The 19,408-nt window shown below is 42.5% G+C and overlaps 1 protein-coding gene across 1 annotated transcript; it reads right to left on the bottom strand.

The window, feature by feature from the left end:
• Nucleotides 1–4,163: 4,163 nt before the first annotated feature.
• LOC126236252 (uncharacterized) lies at nucleotides 4,164–18,710 on the bottom strand. Its single transcript, XM_049945406.1, has 4 exons — nucleotides 18,601–18,710; nucleotides 12,727–12,872; nucleotides 10,336–10,538; nucleotides 4,164–4,598 (listed from the first exon to the last, which is right to left on the bottom strand). The coding sequence occupies exons 2-4, from the start codon at nucleotides 12,863–12,865 to the stop codon at nucleotides 4,431–4,433; spliced, it is 510 nt and encodes a 169-aa protein (XP_049801363.1). The 5' UTR covers nucleotides 12,866–12,872; nucleotides 18,601–18,710; the 3' UTR covers nucleotides 4,164–4,430.
• Nucleotides 18,711–19,408: the final 698 nt, after the last annotated feature.

Here is a 19,408-nt window from a genome sequence, read left to right as displayed (position 1 = left end):
GCTGTTTTGACGAGGGCTTGCTACTGGCTTAGAGAAAATATCTTATAACGAAAAGAAGTGCTATTTCATGTTCGGTGACCAGGACTGGAATTCTGTGGAAGCACCTGAACAGCATGCGATACAGATTAACTACGAGTATGGACTTCCTGTGGTGGGTCATGTGCACTGTCAATGGACGCTGAACGAGGTCAGTGTTGTCTGAGTGTGATGCCAGTTGCTATCGTGGAGTGTAGTCTACGTCAGTTGTTGCTGTGTTGTCACGTCGTGTTGATGTTATTGTGTTGTTCTGGCTTGATGCTAATAGCAAGCTGTGGGTGGTCCACTCTCTCCCCCTCTGTGCTCATTGCTGTAAGTGTCCTACGGTGACGTTTTACAACCTTGTGCCAGAACGTGATTACAGACTTAATGCATGTGTGCTGATCGTGAAAAATTGTATTTGTGATTATCGTTCAGACTTGTTTTTATGGCGTCATATGCACTATGAAAATAGAGGGTTGCGCCGTTGGCGGCAATGACCGTAAAAGTATTAACCGTCTGATGTGTTCTTGTGAAATGAGCCATGAAATTATTTGTAGTTCGCCACATTCAGTGTGAGCGAAGAACTAATAATTTTGTAAGTTGTGGTAAGGTGCAATCAGTGTGGTGTTTTGGTACTGGTTGCCAGTGTTATTTTCATTAAATAACAGATAGGCTACTAGTATACGAAATTTTCTTGCTCCCAGAAGTGCTGCCTGCTAATTCTAAGAAGCGATGCAACACGCTCTCTTAGGCTAGTATACTGATTATTTATCTAGTGTAAGTGGTATCTACGGATATAATGCTTTGTTATGTTGCTTTAGAATAAACGTATCTTAAGGCGCGCTCATTTATAAGTTTTACTGTGTGTGAAATAACTGGTTTGGGTTGCTGATGCTTTGCCACGTAGAGAGCATAGGGCATAGCGCCACACCGTTAGGGGTTGTGTTGGGCATCGCTAGTCCAGTCTTACGTGTTGTTCTTTACTGATAGGTGACCAGAGCTCATTAGTTGTAACATATGGTGTAAATTGTGTCGTGGAGTAATTCTCGTCAATGAGGATAAACTGATGAATTCACTTGCCTTTATTTAAATGTGGAAGAGCGTAAAGAGGAAAACTCTAGCATTCATATTAATCAGTAAATTTATTTGAGTTTGTATAATCTCATGAGTAAAGTTTAACTTTTCAAGTTGCAGTAGCATTTGCAGACAGTTAAAAATTTTTAATGTTAACCCTCGAATGGCAAGGGCTCCGTTTTGTTATAACATGAGCGTTTACGTGGCGTATTTTTTACACGTGTAAAGAACAGCTATCTTTGTTACCTGGGTAAACACGCAGGAGCAGAATCATAGTTTAATCTTAGTTTAATTAATCAACGATAAAATAAATTTAGCTCACATAATGTAAATCACTGTTTCATTAAATAATAATACAATAACCGTTCACCACATCACTCTGCGGTCGCATACAATTGCCATCCCAATGTAATCGCCCACCGGAAGCATTAAACAGCACAATTACATCAGATCCCAGCCAACGTCTTATTCAATTACTAATTATCTCGTAGACAACTGCCTCGTTGTGGGACTGCGTTGCTAGCTCTGAATCTGGGTCATTATCTTGCACGGATCGTAAATTTTCTCCCACCTAGCTCGCTGTACATTTTATATTACTAATACTTGGACGTACGACAGTGCAACTTAGTACAGTGTTAGCTAAAGCAATAATGAAGGAGTAGGTACAGGCTAGCAATTGTAAATCAACAGTGGAACGCTACAAGAAAATGTTATTTGTGGTTGGTGCATTGTATACATATGCGCGCCTGCACGAGTGTTAAATGAGAATCTGTGGATTTTAGAGTTTTTTTTAAAGGTTATGTAGTTTCTTAATGTTGCACTTATAAAATTTTAAACAAAAATTCCTTCAGAATAGCTTTGATATAATCTAATCTTTTCATATTCGTCTCATTTGTTGTCTGTCATATTCCAAGGGTGTTAACGCTGAACGTGGCCCGTTGTTCCTACGCTGATCTCACTTACAGAAAGGCATCTGTGGCCATTACTGGCGGATCGGTGCTGCCTGAAGTCGCCTTGCGAACTGTTGGTCCCACAGCCGCGATGGAATCTACACTGTAGCCTCCGAAATTACTGGCCTGACGCAAATGAGTTTTTCAGTAAAGGTCATTCAGCTCAGCCTCTTCAGTTACAAAAATCTCATCCATCCACTCCCAACTACTAAAACATCAGCTCACTGTAAATAAGATGACTGATGCTACCACAATCTGTATGGTGGGCAATCGAAGATGACGATCCTGAGAGTACAAGCTCAGTCGGCATGATTGTAAGATTAGAATTCAAGATGGCGATCCATGACTTCGGTGATAACATTATGGTCCAAAATGGCGTTCCAAGATGGTGGACAGTCTGCAACGTTGCCAGCCTGAAATCGTCGTTTCAGTATCTGCAGTGCTGTAGTCATCTACCTCATTATTCACACGCAGCGTCCAAGCTCGGTAGCCATTATCACTTGCGCTCTGTACACCAGAGCGAGAGATATCATCATGACGCATCATCAGAGATCTACGACCCCAAACAGAAGAAAAACTGACTTTCACGGTTAGATATAAGAACCAACCCAGTCCTCTCCCTCTCAGTTTTTGTTATTATTATCATTATTATTCATTACGTATGCATGTGCTCCCTGACGTAGACAATGCAGTGCGTGAGACATTTGAGCAACAATTGCATAAATCATGTCAGCACCTAGACACACCCCCTGACTGAGCTCTGAACACATCAGAGTGGAAATGAACTCAGCACGCAGAACTGTTTATAGACGTCGAATTTCCACTACACCCAACATCTCCATCGACCTTCGAGTCACCTGCATTACTAAGTGCATCGAGGGAGAATGTGGAGAAATTGTCGCAACAACACACCTGGCGCCAGAACCTGCACTGTCAACTTTCTGAGAGCGAAAGTCAATGTTAGCATGTACTATAACCAAGTGGCTTTTAAACTTAAACTTTCCAACTGATTGACAGTGTTCATACCTATACTGCCGTAGACTTTTCAGAGAGGTTTGAGATTTAATTTTGGGTGCTAATTCACAATTTAGCGAACAAAAAATGAATTGCCATCACCTTTTCCCCTTCCCGCTACCGCCTGTTCCCTAAAGAGATTGATATGACAACAGTTTTTCTATCATCGTAATTGAACTACTTACAGCCGAATCGAACCCAGCGTGTCATCAAGAAAGTTTATAGTGCATCCACCGAGCAATCTAGATGCAGAATGACAGTAGTTTGAAGCTTTCCCAACTAGTGGCTGGTGTGTAAGTGAGAAAACCCTACTAGCGGCAGTTTTAAGTTTAGCATAACTTGGTGGAGTAGGAAACTTCCCCGTGCCAAAAGGTTGCTGCACTCGTCAGTGGCCAGTGTGTTGTATTATGCGTTCTCTGTTAGCTTTGCCTGCATGTGGTAGTTCACATCAAGATGAGTGACACCAAAATGAGTGCATATGGCCACAAAATAATATAACAGCACAAATCAGTTTATAACGATGTAGATTTAACAGATATAAGGATATCGAGAAAATGTTGTTAAACGGATTAGAGCTTTGGCAGTTCATTTTAAGTGACTTAGAGTGCATAAATTATTGTTCGATGCAGTATGTTCCTGTAGAGGTGGAAGAGCAAACAATGGACCAGTTAAAAAGTATTGATTAATATAACAGTTTTGTGGCGTTGTCTCTAAGGATTCCAATATTCTTCACAAGTGAAAGAACAATGCCGTTCCGTAAGACTAGACATTTAAGAAATCATAACATTTTTTCTAAATGGGAAGAGATAAACGTTCCTTAAAATAAAGCACATTCTGCTTGTCATTATCGCGTTTTTTCCAAAGTCGTCGAGTAGCTTGGTATGATAAACCTGTGATCTCTACTGAGCATTTTAATGTAAATGTGCTAGGTATTGATCGTTACTCATACGGTACAGGTAGAAATTTGATTTTAAATAAAGTAGATCAATAGTTCTATTGATTTAAAATTTTACTGACCTCTACTGGAACATCTTCAGCTGTAAAAGAAGATATTCCCGGAAAATGTCAAGGAAAGCAATATTATTTAAGAAAGTATAATTGGTTTATTACAAATATGACCTGGGTCACAATGATGAGTTTTTTTTACTGCAAGTATTACTTGTCATTATTACTAACACATCGATCTCTCTAACAGCGAATAAACACATAATGCTCATGACTGTTACAAAAAGTTTATGATGCTTCGTGAAACAAATAAATAAGTTAAATGGATTATTTAGGAACACAACGTACAAATACAATGCGATTTTCTTTATCAGTGATTTCAGAAGCAATGAGGATGAATGGTGTAGTGTGAGAAGGGAGACGGAGACCTCAGAATGGGCAGCAGTTGCCCCACGGCTCCTGCAGGCTGTAACAGTTGACGCCCACGCAATACTGTCCCGTGGCCGCCAGCTGCACCATCTGCTGGAATGTTGGGTTCGTCGAGATCTTCACCCAGATGTACATGTTGATATCGAAATCACTCGGTGTTGGCAGATTCTGCGAACACAAGAGTTCAACCACAGTTGATGTCAACGGAAAGTAAACACCATGAATATCCGCTATGTGACACGAAATTTTTAAATGCGTAAATATACGTGAAATATAACAACCATTGTTTGAGCACAAAATTTTAGTTAGTTACCTATTTCATGGGGTCTCTTGCATCTTATGTGGCAATGATGTGAAACGAGTGAATTTAGAGTTTGTTACATTAATTTACATTTGTTTATGACTACATGTTAATAATTTGCAAATGAGCTCACACAAGAGAAAAATATCCATTTTAATAACAATAGTATATCAAAATACTGTGCTAAATCAAGTACAAATTTCTGAATAGAAATCATCTTTCAAGCAGAAGTTGCTCAGAAGGAACTTTTACACCTTACATAAAAATTCAGTACGAAGTCCTTCTACTGTCTTTTCGATAGCGTTTGTGCTTCATGAAAGTACATTTCAAAGTAAAACTTCATCGGCAGTGCTTCAGCTCGTTATCAGAGTCCTTGCACTGTGACATTAACAAGTGAAAAACATGCATCTTTGAATTTTCCTGATTTCTGTTATTTATAAAATAGTGTGGAAGTAACTTCTGCAAGCTGTTTACACTAACAGCATGTAAGACTGAATGCATGTACATAAAGAGCAATAAAGAGTTTGTTGTACCCACAAGCAGCCTTCATGTGTTGCACCCACATATACTTCCGGTAGATAATCGATGTACACACCAGGCTATCTTAGACATTCTATTACATTATGCAGACACAACGAAGTCATTCGTTTACCAATTGAAGACCTGATAATGAAGATGTGCTTCGAAATCTACTTCTGCGAATCAAATACACCAGTGAAAAGACAGTGAACGAGCGTTATTATTAAATATTCCATTCATTTCAGTGTCTCAGTATTGCCAAGAGTAGCTGCACTGGCTACCATGAAATATTGTACATTACTTTCTGATTAAGTGTTTCTCTCTGTCAGGTATTTAATGTCATTGGTCTCTGAGTAAATAGTCAAAGTTTAGTCAAAGTTTATGGTTCCAGCATTATTTACTCCATTCTGAGCCAAGGCCAGTTTTAGTGAATACAATCAAAGTTAATTTTTATTTCCACTATTATAATTATGTGTATCATTATTAGTTCTGAACTCTTACTTGATAAGAGAAAATTTGCATGCTAATACTGTTGATGAGATACTAAATATGTTAAACAACTGACTGCTGGACAACTGTGGATGAAAAAAACACGTATTATTCTTGCTGCGCACCTTTATCAAATCGTAACTTAATTTCTTAAGAATGAGTTTCTTCAAAATGTAGTAAAATTTGACATTCAAAATGATATTACACAAAATAGGTACATTAGCTTACAAATAAATGTGATTTACACAGAAAATATCTCACATAGAGTACAAAAATATCTAATATTTATTATTTAATCCTTTGATGACAGAATTTGTAAACAGTGTTATTGGTGGAGAATCAAAATTGTTTTCTACTGGGTATACCGTTATTAGCGTAGTTGTTCACTATTGCAGAGTCATAACTCACACGAAGTTTGTTATGTGTCAGCAGTGAGTGGAAGAGAACTTCAGGCAGTAGGGAAAACGCTATAACAAGGAACTGTAGGCATCTGAAGTGCGGTACTCCAACAGGACGTAAAAATTTCAGTGAGTAGATGAAGAACGAAATAGAAAGCTGTTAGAAAGAAAAGGGGAGGAAAGAAATCTGTGGAAAAAATACACCGGAAGAAGCGACAGGTTAGTCAAACATGGCTATTTGGAATAGAGCTGCTGAAAGAAGCAATTGAAGAGAGACATTTTAGAGAAGGAATTAGGTATGTGGAACAAATTATTGAGGGCGTTGTGTGTAGTAGGTATGCGGAGATGAAAGTATTCATTTCTTTATTTACCATGGCAAAATTAATGCCATGACGCTTTCTCTTAAATCTAATTGGTCCTTCTCATTACTATTGTACGTTACATTAATTGCAACTAACATCTTAAAAGTTACATCTAATACAGACTCGAACATTTAGAAATTACTGTGACATAAATTGCGCAGAAAAAAACCTCTTTATATACGTTATTAATGAATACAACAAGAAAGACAAATTACAGAGAAGGTAGATTTAATCTATGAGTGCTAGCAGCAATGAATGTGACAAAACGGATGGAAATGAGAGAGAGAGAGAGAGAGAGAGAGAGAGAGCGAGAGGATGAGGAAGAGGGAGACGAAAACATGTAATGAAGTTGGGAAAAAGGAAGAGGGATGACTGAATGAGAAATGAGAAGAGAAACCAGAGTAACTGAGAGGAGATGAGAGTATTTGCTTTACTGTTTGAAAGAAAGGACTGGTCACATAGTTTAATTTTGGGAGAAATTTGTGAGGCGGACGGAAGGAAGTGCTTCAGTTTTGTCTTAATAACACAACATAGAATTGTGCGGATAGTCCAAGGTAGCTTGTTTCAGAGGCGGAGAATGGCATCAGTGAAGGTGATCACGAATGATGTGTTTTATGGATGGGTGCAGCCGGAATGATAGATAAGCGTGACCTTGTGTTGTGATTGTTACAAGATGACAGGTCATTATCTTTGAAATGAGGTAGGCCTACTGAGGTGCATGCGGACTGAGGAGGCGATGAAGTAGAAATTGGCTTCTGGTAGTCAGATAATTCGTGTGGCCTCAGTTATCGTGACAGAGCGTGTGAAGCACTGATATAGTCAAATAAACGGTTGCTGCAGATATAATGCATGCAAGCATTCATGGTTAGTTCTAACCGTCTGGAGTTTTCACTACTAGTGCCATGGTGGATGATATAGTAATAACGGAGGTTCGGCAGAACGAGTCACTGCACAAGTTTAGGTTCCATCTTGTAGAAACACGTGCCTAAACTTCTGGGAGGGATGGAAGTTAGCGGAAGTCTGCCTGGATTCAGCGATGGCATTTTCTTGCTCAGACGAGATGCTCATCAGATGTTACACCCAAGTTGTTCTCTGTTTGCTGGTATGGTACTCTGACACCGTCGAATATTGGCACATGATAGAAAACGAAAATATGGTAACAGCAACGCATACAAAAGACATGAATATCCATTCAAGATAAGGCGAAAGACTACTACTTAGACTACCTGACAAAAAAGTGGAGCTTCCAGAAGGGGAGGAGGAAACGAAATGACATCTCATGAGTCGAGAGGGTATGTGATGTTTCTTAATTGATTACAAAATCGATCCAAATTTGTGGAGAACTGGGGAGTAAGAGCTCACCCAGCCATATGGTGATCCAGCTCCTGTGGCCTAGATGATTGCAGTGTTTCGGTTGGGAAGGGTGTCGTAATGCTGTTGTATCCTCTTCTGAGGCCAGCCAGCCAGCCAATATTTGTCATAAGTGGTCCTTGATATCTTGCATACTACCACTGGAACTGTGCTGTCGTTCAAGCCGGTCCCTCATATGTGCTACTAGGGCAGGTCTGGGGATTTTGCTGGCTGTGAGAGTACCTCAACATACACAGTTCATAGAGACTCGTGCCATTTGTGGACAAGCACTGTATTGTCGAAAAACTGCACCAGTATACTGTTCCATGAAGGGTAATACATGAGGGTGCAGGATACCCATGACATTCCGTTGTGCCATCAGAATTCCCTCAGACACCATCAGATATGAGGTAGCGTCGTACACAGTGGCTTCTCATACCATGACCCTATGAGCAACACCTCTGTGCCTTTCCTCAGGTCGCCAGCATACCCTGTGATGATGGACAACTGGGGTAGTGCAGAACTGCAATTCATCACTGAACACAATGCATAGCCATTCATCAATAGCTCATGGCTCCGAGCAATAGCACCACTCGAAACACACTGGATAGTAATCCCCTAGTTTGGCTGCTGTGTCTCCGGCCAGTGTCAAATGATGACTCAGAATGTCAAAGGGGGTTCATTACTTTTTCTCGGATGGTAGATTATGCCAAGCGTCTGCGACACGGTTGGCGTGCAGTACGGCGACCATTCATCGTGGTCGTCACATGCAGTCTGACATCCGGCTACTGCACATCGAAATGCCTGCCATCTCTGGCTAGAGCACGACTGAACTAGTGCCCACATGAAGACGCACAATAATACAACATTCCAATTCTGCCAAGTTCCAATGACACTGTTTCACACGAGTATGTGGCACGTCCGTATCCTTCATAGTGACCACTCAGCATCTGACGCTGTTCTCGCCTCTCGTATACTCCACGAGACCTGGTAACAACACTAAGAAGAACACATACAGAATTACTGCTCAAATTATTGACGTATCTACAGAGTGTATCGGGATATGAAATTATATTAACATCCGACAACGCCTTCTGAGTGCTCCCCTTTTTTTGTTAGGCACTGTGTTCAGGGTTGGTCTGGTAAATAAGTTCAATAAATCAGTAAAAACAGTTTATTGAAAATAAAAGTACAAATGTTCACTATTCTTCAAAGTGGTATCCTTGGGCGTCAATACACTTTTTCCAGCGATTCTACCAGGTGTGGTAGACTTCCTGGAACACACTGACGGGAACCTCCTTCAGACACCTCGTCGCGGCGGCTTTCACGGCGTCTAACGTCCAAAAATGACGGCACTTTAAGCTTCTCTTTATTCGAGAAAAAAGAAAGAAGTCCCCTGATGCTAGAGCGGAACAGCATAGTGGCTGAGGCAGCGTTTCCACGTCGTGCCTGGACAGGAACTCGGTAACAACAAAGGCGGTATGAGACAGCCTGTTGTCGTGATGGAGCCACCAGTTTCCACTGATCTCTCTGCTGAAGCGAAGCACCCCGCCTCAGAGCCTCTCTTGGATTTTGAAGTAAATTCGACTGTTGACAGTTTGTACCTGTGGCACAAACTGGGACAATGCCTTTGAAATAAAAAAAAAAAAGACATGAGCATCGCCTTCTTCCGGGATTTCGTTATCCTTGCCTTTTTCGGCTTTGGGGAAGTCTGCGTGTGTCGCTATGCACATCGTCTTTTTGATTCAGGGTCGTATTCTAAAACCCATGTTTCTTTCCCCGTTAGTACATTACCAAAAAAGATTTGGCTCTTTTTCGCAACACTCTAAAAGATCACGCGCGATTGTTGAACGACCAACCTTTAGTTCATCCGATAGCACCTTCGGAACAATCTTCGCGGTTATCTTCCACGTGGTCCAGTGTTCAGTAAGAATTTCATGCACTACAGTTTTCGGTATCCTACACTGTCCTGCCATCAATTACACACTGAAGCGTCGGTCTGAGTCCAAAACTTTCTCCACTTTGCGCACATCCTCGTCAACACGAGAGATGGCCGGGCGTTCAGGATTCACCCTCTATATCCTCTCTACCCTCCCGGAACATCTTATGCCACAGGTAAGTCGAGTTTTGGAACATCACTTCCATCTCATAATCTCGTTTAAGTGTTGTGACGGTCTCTGACTCTCATTTCGCAAACTTAACACGGAATTTAATGACACGCCTCTGCTATTGAGTGAATCGTCGCATTTTGATCTGCCGATGCTTCACTGGAACATAGGTACACACCACGAGCAGTCCGCACTGGGCAACTACCGGCACGCAACTGGCGAGGAACGCGTTGCCTTCCCAAAACCTCCCAGCAGCTTTCCCCCCGCCAGTCGCAACAATGCAACCTCCCGGGTTGGCAGGAAACAATCATTTCACTTACTTTCCGGACGCACCTTGTATGTATAAGAAAAGGCGAAAGCTGGAGAGGTATAACTCACCTGGAACTTGATGAGCAGATGGGCGGGGATGCCGTAGAGGTGGTGCAGCTTGTCGGCCAGCGACCCGCTCTGGGCCTGCACGTGGCCGGTGGACGGGGCGAGGCGGCCGAGCGCCTCGGCAGCCGCGCCGGCCAGCGACGCGTTTCTGCTCGCCACCTGCTCCAGGCCCAGCGCCAGCTCGTAGGCCAGGAACGGCTCGCGCTCTGCAACGAGCGGCGGCGCTTTATCCGTTGGGAGGAAATACTTCTCAGTGTTGGGAGTTCGACTGGGGGAGGAGTTCGCTAGCGATGAGGGAACCGTATGCTGTCTTATGGTTTGGAGGAGAACAGGCAGAGATTTCAGTGCAAATAAAGCAAAATAGCAATGGAACTGTAAGGCGTTTTACTGCCGTTACTACGTTTCTATTCCGAGAAGGTACCAGGTGATCAAAAAGTCAGTATAAATTTCAAAACTTAATAAACCACGGAATAATGTAGATAGAGAGGTAAAAAATTGACACACATGCTTGGAATGACATGGGGTTTTATTATAACAAAAAAAAAAACAAAGTTCACAAAATGTCCGACAGATGGTGCTGGACAGCAAAACGTCAGTGACTGCGCATGACAATCGTGTATAAAAGGAGCTGTAATGAGAGAGAGAATCAGATGCGCCAGCAGTCGCAGCATGGTGACATTACCTGAAAAGCCGCTTTCAGTGAAGCTGTATTATCAGAATGGGGAATGTGCTAGTTCAGCGTTATGATCCTATGGCCATAGGAAGGGAATTCGAACGGGTAAAGGTCCGTCGACAAATGCACCTGTGGCGAAAATGATTTCGAAGTTCGAAGCCACGGGCTGTTTAGACGACGGACCCCGTAGTGGCCGACCGAGCACAAGGCGTAATGCTGCTGAGACAGTTCAGGAAGAAATGGAGGCTGTAGCGGGTTCGTCTATGCACGGGGAAGTCAACGCTCGTGCAGTCGCACGTCGCACCGGCATTCCATTCACTACTGTTTGGTTGGCGCTTAGGCGTACCCTCCGATGCTATCCGTAAAAAATTCATCGGCATCATGAACTTTTACCTGGCAATTTAGTGAAGCGGAGGGCATTTGCGGTGTGGGCGTTTCAAAAGATGGCGGAAGATGTCGATTGGTTGAGTAACGTGTTGTGGACCGACGAAGCTCGTTTCACGCTCCGAGGGTCTGTCAATGCCCACAACTGCAGAATTTGGGCTACCGAAAATCCTAGAACTGTCGTGGAAACTCCATTGCACGACGAGAAAGTCACGGTATGGGTTGGATTTACCACATCTACCGTTATCGGGCCTTTTTTCTTCGAGGAAATGCGTGATTCTTGTTTTGTAACTGCTACCGGGACGGGTGAGAGGTACGCCAATATGTGACAGAATCGCATCAGCGTGGCTGATAAACACCTGCTGGAACGTACGATGTTTATGCAGGATGGCGCTCCACCCCATATTGCTAGACGCATGAAAGATCTCTTGCGGCGTCGTTTGGTGATGACCGTGTGCTTAGCCGCCACTTTCGTTGTGCTTGGCCTCCCAGGTCCCCAGAGCTCAGTCCGTGCGATTATTGGCTCTCGGGTTACCTGAAGTCGCAAGTGTATCGTGATCGACCGACATCTCTAGGGATGCTGAAAGACAACATCCGACGCCAATGCCTCACCATAACTCCGGACATGCTTTACAGTGCTGTTCACAACATTATTCCTCGGCTACAGCTATTGTTGAGGAATGATGTACACATTGAGCATTTCCTGTAAAGAACATCATATTTGCTTTGTCTTACTTTGTTATGCTAATTATTGCTATTCTGATCAGATGAAGCGCCATCTGTGGGACATTTTTGAACTTTTGTATTTTTTTGGTTCTAATAAAACCCTATGTCATTCCAAACACGTATGTCAATTTGTACCTCTCTATCTACATTATTCCATGATTTTTTCAGTTTTGAAATTTATACTGACTTTTTGATCACCTGGTGCATAGAAACTACAGATGTCAAAATGAAAAGGACATACAAGCTTCACTAGATCGGGCCAACAACGTCCCTCGTTACATGCATGACTTCCTTCTGGCTGGTCTGTGATGACTACAGTTATTGTGGGGTGCAAAGAAGATGGACCCTGGTTCGAAATAGCGAAACAAGATTTTCCACAAGTGACTGGATGTAAAGAGTGTGCGATTTTAAGAATATAGTGAATGATCTTGCCGCACTCACTGTTACGAGCTATTGCCTAAAATTACAACCAGTCGCTAGGATATTTTCATCTATACGACCTACTCCATAATTTCAGATTTCATTCTCATATGCTTCGCAGGCGGTACCTGGAACTTTGTAATGGGGTGAGGAGTAGAGGAGAGTGGGTGGCAGAGCGAAGGGCCGCTCACCTGCCTCTGGCAGCGAGTCGTACAGCTGCTGCGCGGTGGGCGTCCTGCGGGCCTCTCCGGCGTCTCCAGTGCCGGCGGGCAGCAGCAGCGCCGGCGGCAGCGCGGCCAGCAGCACCAGCGGGGGCAGGCGGGACCCCATGTCGGCCCTGGGCAAACACACACTAGTGCTCGTAACCTCGTCTCAGTACTTAGTCGACTGTTATAAAAAATTACCTATTTTTCGTCATAATAGGCTGATGCAAGAATATATTTGCCCAAGTCACTGTCTGGTTTCTTATTCACCTAGAGCAATCGGTTCGCAACCCTTTGTGAGACCGTTACCCAGCAGCGCAATCATATATTAACTGGTACTATCCCTGTCCCCTTTTACCCCACTTCACGAAACACTTATTACAAAACATACTTCCTCTGCGTCACTCCTCTTCCTAGCGACACTTGCTTCACCCACATCTTGCACCTCAACTTAAAACCGAATAAATTAAAACATGTGCCATATATTTAGGACGAATGTTTGTAAATCATGTGACTACTTGACCTCTTACTTCTGAACTGGCAGGTTTGAAAGATTTCAAACTGTAAGTGTTTTGTACCTCACCACCGTCAGAAATAATAATAATAATAATAATAATAATAATACACTACTGGCCATTAAAATTGCTACACCAAGAAGAAATGAAGATGATAAACGGGTATTCATTGGACAAATACATTATACCAGAAATGAGAACCAAAATTCCAGTGTGTAGCAGTTTCGTGCCCCTTTTTGGTAGCAATCACGAGACCCCATGGAAGGGCTTAAGATTTAATCCCTGATCACATACGAGGGTGATTCATATGAAAGCCCGTCGGTCCTGACGCTGGTCTAGCTGTAAAGTGCGAGTCTGGAAATCGAGAGGTTGCGGGATCGAATCCCGGTGGGAACACTGAAATTTTCAGTCTGTATTTATCATTCCTTACTCAGTATTGTGATGAGTCATCAGAAATTGCAGTGGTTCGGAGTCCACGTTAGGACCTCTTTTCCCGGTTGGATAACTGGGATAGGTTATGGAGACGCAAGTCACCGAACTGGCGTCAACTCAACATCTAACGCTGTTCACGCCTTTATTTATCCCACCAAGTCTGGTAACAATACTAAACACGAGCAACAGTAATGCACTCTGGTGGCAGTTGTACGTGTCAGATAGTTGTTAAGTCACATCATCCACAAACCCGGCCATCGAGCCACAAGTAATATGTGAACCATAAAAGTGGAATAAAATTCCTGAAAGTTGTGCTGTCGATTGGACTATTGGCAGGATTTATCATTGGTTTTCAACGAATGGCCGACAGTTTGCAGCTTGTCGTTTCACTGGAGAGGAAGCTGTATCAGTGCGAAGATGACTGCTGCATTGTCGACCTCCAGCGCACTGAAACCGTGATCTGTGACACGTTTCTTACTACCGAAGCTATTAAATTACTGTAAATGAGTCGTAGGATGAAAGTGAGATAGGGTGATTGGTGTGTATCCCTGTAGCATGTGTACTAGTGGTGGAGTAAGTTCAAAAGAGGCCGAACTTCAGTGGAAGAGGCTCTACGCCCTGCCCAGTCACACCGCATAGAACGAACGAAGACATTGCGGTAGTGGAACTTCTGGAGGAAAACAGGGATTGTAAAGGAGATGGCCGTTATTCTGGATATTGCTGCTGGTTCAGCACACGTAATTGTCCACGACGTGCTGCGATTCACTAAAGTGTTTGCAAAATGGGTCATTTTATGTTTCGGTCACGGAACTAATTTATTTTTAAAATGGCGTTACCATTATCACTACTTAGTAAGACTGTAATATTGAGTAGATAAGTTATCAATAATTACCGTATTTTCAAAACTCAGCGGTAACACATGGTCGTAGGAATCACAGTTTTTCAAACGAATGTATGAACAATATCTTTCTCACACGGTCCGCTCACTACATACATGCATCGTACTTTGTTCCATGTATCTATGGCAGTAAATTGAGACATGTACATCACATATGCCTAAATATCTCCTGAAAATGCGTTCTCCAGCTGTAGGTTGCTGCGGTAGACCAGAAATTGCTTCACTATTCACTTCTCAACAATGAAAGTACCTGCTACACTGCCGTATTACACTACTGGCCATTAAAATTGCTACACCACGAAGATGACGTGCTACAGACGCGAAATTTATCCGACAAGAAGAAGATGCTGTGATACGCAAATCATTAGCTTTTCAGAGCATTTATACAAGGTTGGCGCCGGTGGCGACACCTACAACGCGCTGATATTAGGAAAGTTTCCAACCGATTTCTCATACACAAGCAGCAGTTGACCTGCGTTACCTGTTGAAACGTTGTTGTGATGCCTCGTGTAAGGAGGAGAAATGCGTACCATCACATTTCCGACTTTGTTAAAGGTTGGATTGTAGCCTATCGCAATTGCGGTTTATCGTATCGCGACATTACTGCTCGCGATGGTCGAGATCCAATGACTGTTAGCAGAATATGGAATCGATGGGTTCAGGAGGGCAATACGCAACGCCGTGCTGGATCCCAACGGCCTCGTATCACTAGCAGTCGAGATGACAGGCATCTTATCCGCATGGCTGTAACGGATCGTGCAGCCACGTCTCGATCCCTGAGTCAACAGATGGGACCGTTTGCAAGACAACAACCATCTGCACAAACAGTTAGACGACGTTTGCAGCAGCATGGACTATCAGCTCGGAGACCATGGCTGCGGTTACCCTTGACGCTGTATCACAGACAGGAGCGCCTGCGATGGTGTACCGAACGACGGCCTGGGTGCACGAATGTCAAAACGTCATTTTTTCGGATGAATCCAGGTTCCGTTTACAGCATCATGATGGTCGCATCCGTGTTTGGTGACATCGCAGTGAACGCACATTGGAAGCGTGTATTCGTCATCGCCATGCTGGCGTATCACCCGGCGTGATGATATGGGGTGCCATTGGTTACACGTCTCGGTCACCTCTTGTTCGCACTGACGGCACTTTGAACGGTGGACGTTACATTTCAGATGTGCTACGACCCGTGGTTCTACCCTTCATTCGATCCCTGCGAAACCCTATATTTCAGCAGGATAATGCACGACCGAATGTTGCAGGTCCTGTACGGGCCTTTCTGGATACAGAAAATGTTAGACTGCTGCCCTGGCTAGCACATTCTGCAGATGTCTCGCCAACTGAAAACATCTGGTCAATGGTGGCCGAGCAACTGGCTCGTCACATACACGCCATCGAAGCTCTGTTTGACTCAATGCCCAGGCGTACCAAGGCCGTTATTACGGCCAGAGGTGGTTGTTCCGGGTACTGATTTCTCAGGATCTCTGCACCCAAATTGCTTGAAAATGCTTTTCAGTGTATTGTTATTAGTTTCTTTTACAATTTTGAGCTAAGTGACATTCGCGTTAAGACATTTAACTTGTATGTATAAAGAGCAAACCTGAGATCTCCGTTGTGCGTTCCGGCTTTAGTTTTCTTGTGGTGTTGCTGAACTGCTCAAGTCGAATTCCTAAAAGGCCTTCAAACGGGGGCGTGACATATTGTGTGATGACCCTTCGTATTATGCAGTAGGTGTGCTCTATATTTCAGCAACGAATTCCAGTCTCTCCACTCCTATTACGTCCATAGGATTCTATTAAAACACAAATAAAACACTACACTCTGCAAGCTTTCATCGTCATCCACACAGCACAGACACACATATGAGACACTGATCTGAGGAAACAACCATTCATCGAGTCGAAGGTCGACGCATATAAATGAGAGGCCGTGACTTACTCACAACGACGTCAAGGGAAGTTTAATTCTGGACTATATAATACAAATTGACATTTTTGCTTCTTTATTTTCTGTATGGCACACGAAGTAAATGAACTGAACCTTTCGTCTGTGAACATTATCCTTAGCGTCTGGGATGTACTAACTTATTATAAATAGTATTCTTGCGTTCCTTGTACAAAAGATCGGCCGACTTTTCATAGTGGAAGATGATTTTTTGCTCCGAGGTGTTTATGGGAGCTGAGTTGTGGTACGTTGGAAAACGTTAAACACCGAAATCACTTTACGGCAGTATTGATGTCTTGAAATTCAGCTCTCGTATATAGTCATGAAGTGAAACACCAAAAATTTGTTAGCTGCAACATCAAGGTGCTGCATGTATCCGCTGCCGTGCTTGGTTGGTGACGTTACGGAGAGCTTCAGTTTCCTTGAGCTTGTTTTTAATCAGGAAAGACATGAATTAAAAGTTTGTCTATAGTTTTTCAGGTATCTTCTGGAGTTACAGTAGGTCTTCATTAAAGTCTTGCACAACGTTGGAACAAAGGCACTTTATTTATAAACAAGGTAACCCGGATAAGAGGTGGAAAATTAATATTTATGACCTGTTGTTTTCTATTTGTGGGAACAAATGCAGCAAATAATGCTTGTTTATGCTAAGAACACAGCAGTAGGAAACAGTGGCAGTAGAAAGATTTCCAGTTTTTCTTAAAGGGCCCCTTCTGTATTAACGTTTGTTGGTGATGAGTCGGCAATGTTCTGCACGGAAAAGGAAGGTGTTCGACAATAAAAATACAAAGGATCGAGTTTAAAATAAGAGCTTACCACATTAGACAAAAAGCATCTGAGTAAATCTGCGATCATATTGGTACTAAATGGTAAACCAATAGTCAGATTCTATTTATCATCTCTCGAAGCATTCAACGATATACTGGAAAGATACTGTACCGATTTTAATCGATCTGGTGGTGGGATACTTCCGAAACGCATCACGAGATGATAAATGAAATTATTTCGGCAATCAAGATGAGTATTTTGCAATTTAGTGTTAAAATATGATCAGTATGGAGGTTATTTGAGAAGAAATAGTACTTGAATTTTGGAAGGTGAGGAAGGAAATTGGTTGTAGTCATACTGGGGGCTCATCCCCAAAAATGGTTCAAATGGCTCTGAACACTATGGGACTTAACATCTGAGGTCGTCAGTCCCCTAGAACATAGAACTACTTAAACTCAACTAACCTAAGGACATCACACACACATCCATGCCCAAGGCAGGATTCGAACCTGCGACCGTAGCGGTCACGCGGTTCCAGACTGAATCGCCTAGAACCGCTCGGCCACTCCGGCCGGCGGACTCATCCCCTCTTGGTCCTGAAGTAATTTAGGAAAATCTCGCGATTGCAGTTTCCTCAAATACTAGTTATTCTTTTCAACGAATGCTCGAAATTTTTGCTTTGAAAATCGCTACTAATTTAACATGCCCAATGGAATGATTGGCTCAACCAATTTCCCGGAGTATTGTGAATGGCTGTCGCGTCCTCAACAATTCACCAGTGTCGACTTACTCGCATTCTTCAGTGAATAGCAGCCATTTTGTGATCTTGAATTCAGACATATAATTTTTATTCGTTCCTCCGTCCCCCACCCTTTCTTCTGGATCCTTTCGCGTTTTGAAATTTTTCTAGTTTAAATTATGTACGTTTAGGAACAACGTAAAGACTGTGATCTTCCGTTGGAGATACTGCCAAAACAACAGTTTCCACGGAATACTCATCCAAAACTGTCAGTATAAAAAGCGTTAGTCTTTCTGAGTTTTAAAATAAACTGAACACAATACTTGTCGATGACAAAGACAGGTACTTCAGATGTTAATTCGGAATCTCAAGGAAATCTAGACATACAACGCATTAATATTCCAGAAAAGTTAATCATCTCCTTAATGTGTTTGAAATCAGCAGCGATATCTCCGGGCGGCAGAGTTGACAAGACAACATGATAAAACTAATTCTGCAGAAATGACATTATTATTTCCAAACGATAGCTTGTAAAGCTGTTGAAACTGCTGTCGTCGGCTCACCTCAATCAGCGGCGTTTAGTAAGGATCTGCGAGGATTAGCAAACTTCTCAGTGCAGGCAGCACCTGTGCAGACTGGAGTGGTCCCCTTGGCGTGGTGCGGCTTCTGTGTGCCTCAGTACGTACACACAAGCATCGTCGCTATTTATAATAACGATCTGTAATCAGTTCGTTTACGACGCGAGGATTAGGTTCCCGCGTAGTGGGGATCAACAATCACAGGGCCGAGATTAGTCGGTAATCCTTCGACAAAAAGTGATTGCGGCTACAGATACGTGAAAAAGGTTATCGGCTGGAGTAAACTCTGCGAAAAGCGATTTGATAACTATACGATTTTGCAATGCCGCAGCCATATGCATACGATGACGATGTCCAGCATCTACTATGACCCCAAAATTTGCAGTTTTAGGGTGCTTAATCGATAGTGTCTTTCACTGGCGTCATGAAGTGCGTTTCTGTACTGTTGCACTATGACTGAAATTTTAGTGCAGTGATGTAAATGAATGGCCTGATTTTCTGTTAACGTCAACAGAAGCACGATGTAAAAAAATTGTTTTTTATTTTTTTATTTAATTTTATTTTTTATTCGAAAATTTTAGGTTACGCTTTACCTTCACTGTTATTGACATCGAGTCAAACAACAAGTTTGCTGTTACCTGTCACTTTTTACTTATATCCACATTACGTTTCAGTGTTTAATATTATGTGTTAATATATTAATATTAAAATAAATTATGTTACATTATAAATTAAATTAAATTATATTCATATATTAATTTATATGTTAATATGACGTAGCTGTGTTGTGTGA

This window comes from Schistocerca nitens, chromosome 1, assembly GCF_023898315.1.
Source record: "Schistocerca nitens isolate TAMUIC-IGC-003100 chromosome 1, iqSchNite1.1, whole genome shotgun sequence".
NCBI classification, from domain to species: Eukaryota; Metazoa; Arthropoda; class Insecta; order Orthoptera; family Acrididae; genus Schistocerca; species Schistocerca nitens.
This window is presented reverse-complemented; position numbering and strand designations above follow the sequence as displayed.

What these genes read in the sequence shown, in the direction of transcription:
- LOC126236252 (XM_049945406.1), bottom strand. Translation starts at nt 12,865, where the DNA reads ATGGGGTCCCGCCTGCCCCCGCTGGTGCTGCTGGCCGCGCTGCCGCCG. An exon ending in CGACTCGCTGCCAGAGGCAG is followed by an intron (nt 10,539 to 12,726) that starts GTGAGCGGCCCT and finishes CGCTCGTTGCAG; the next exon opens with AGCGCGAGCCGTTCCTGGCC. An exon ending in ATCTGCTCATCAAGTTCCAG is followed by an intron (nt 4,599 to 10,335) that starts GTGAGTTATACC and finishes TTGTGTTCGCAG; the next exon opens with AATCTGCCAACACCGAGTGA.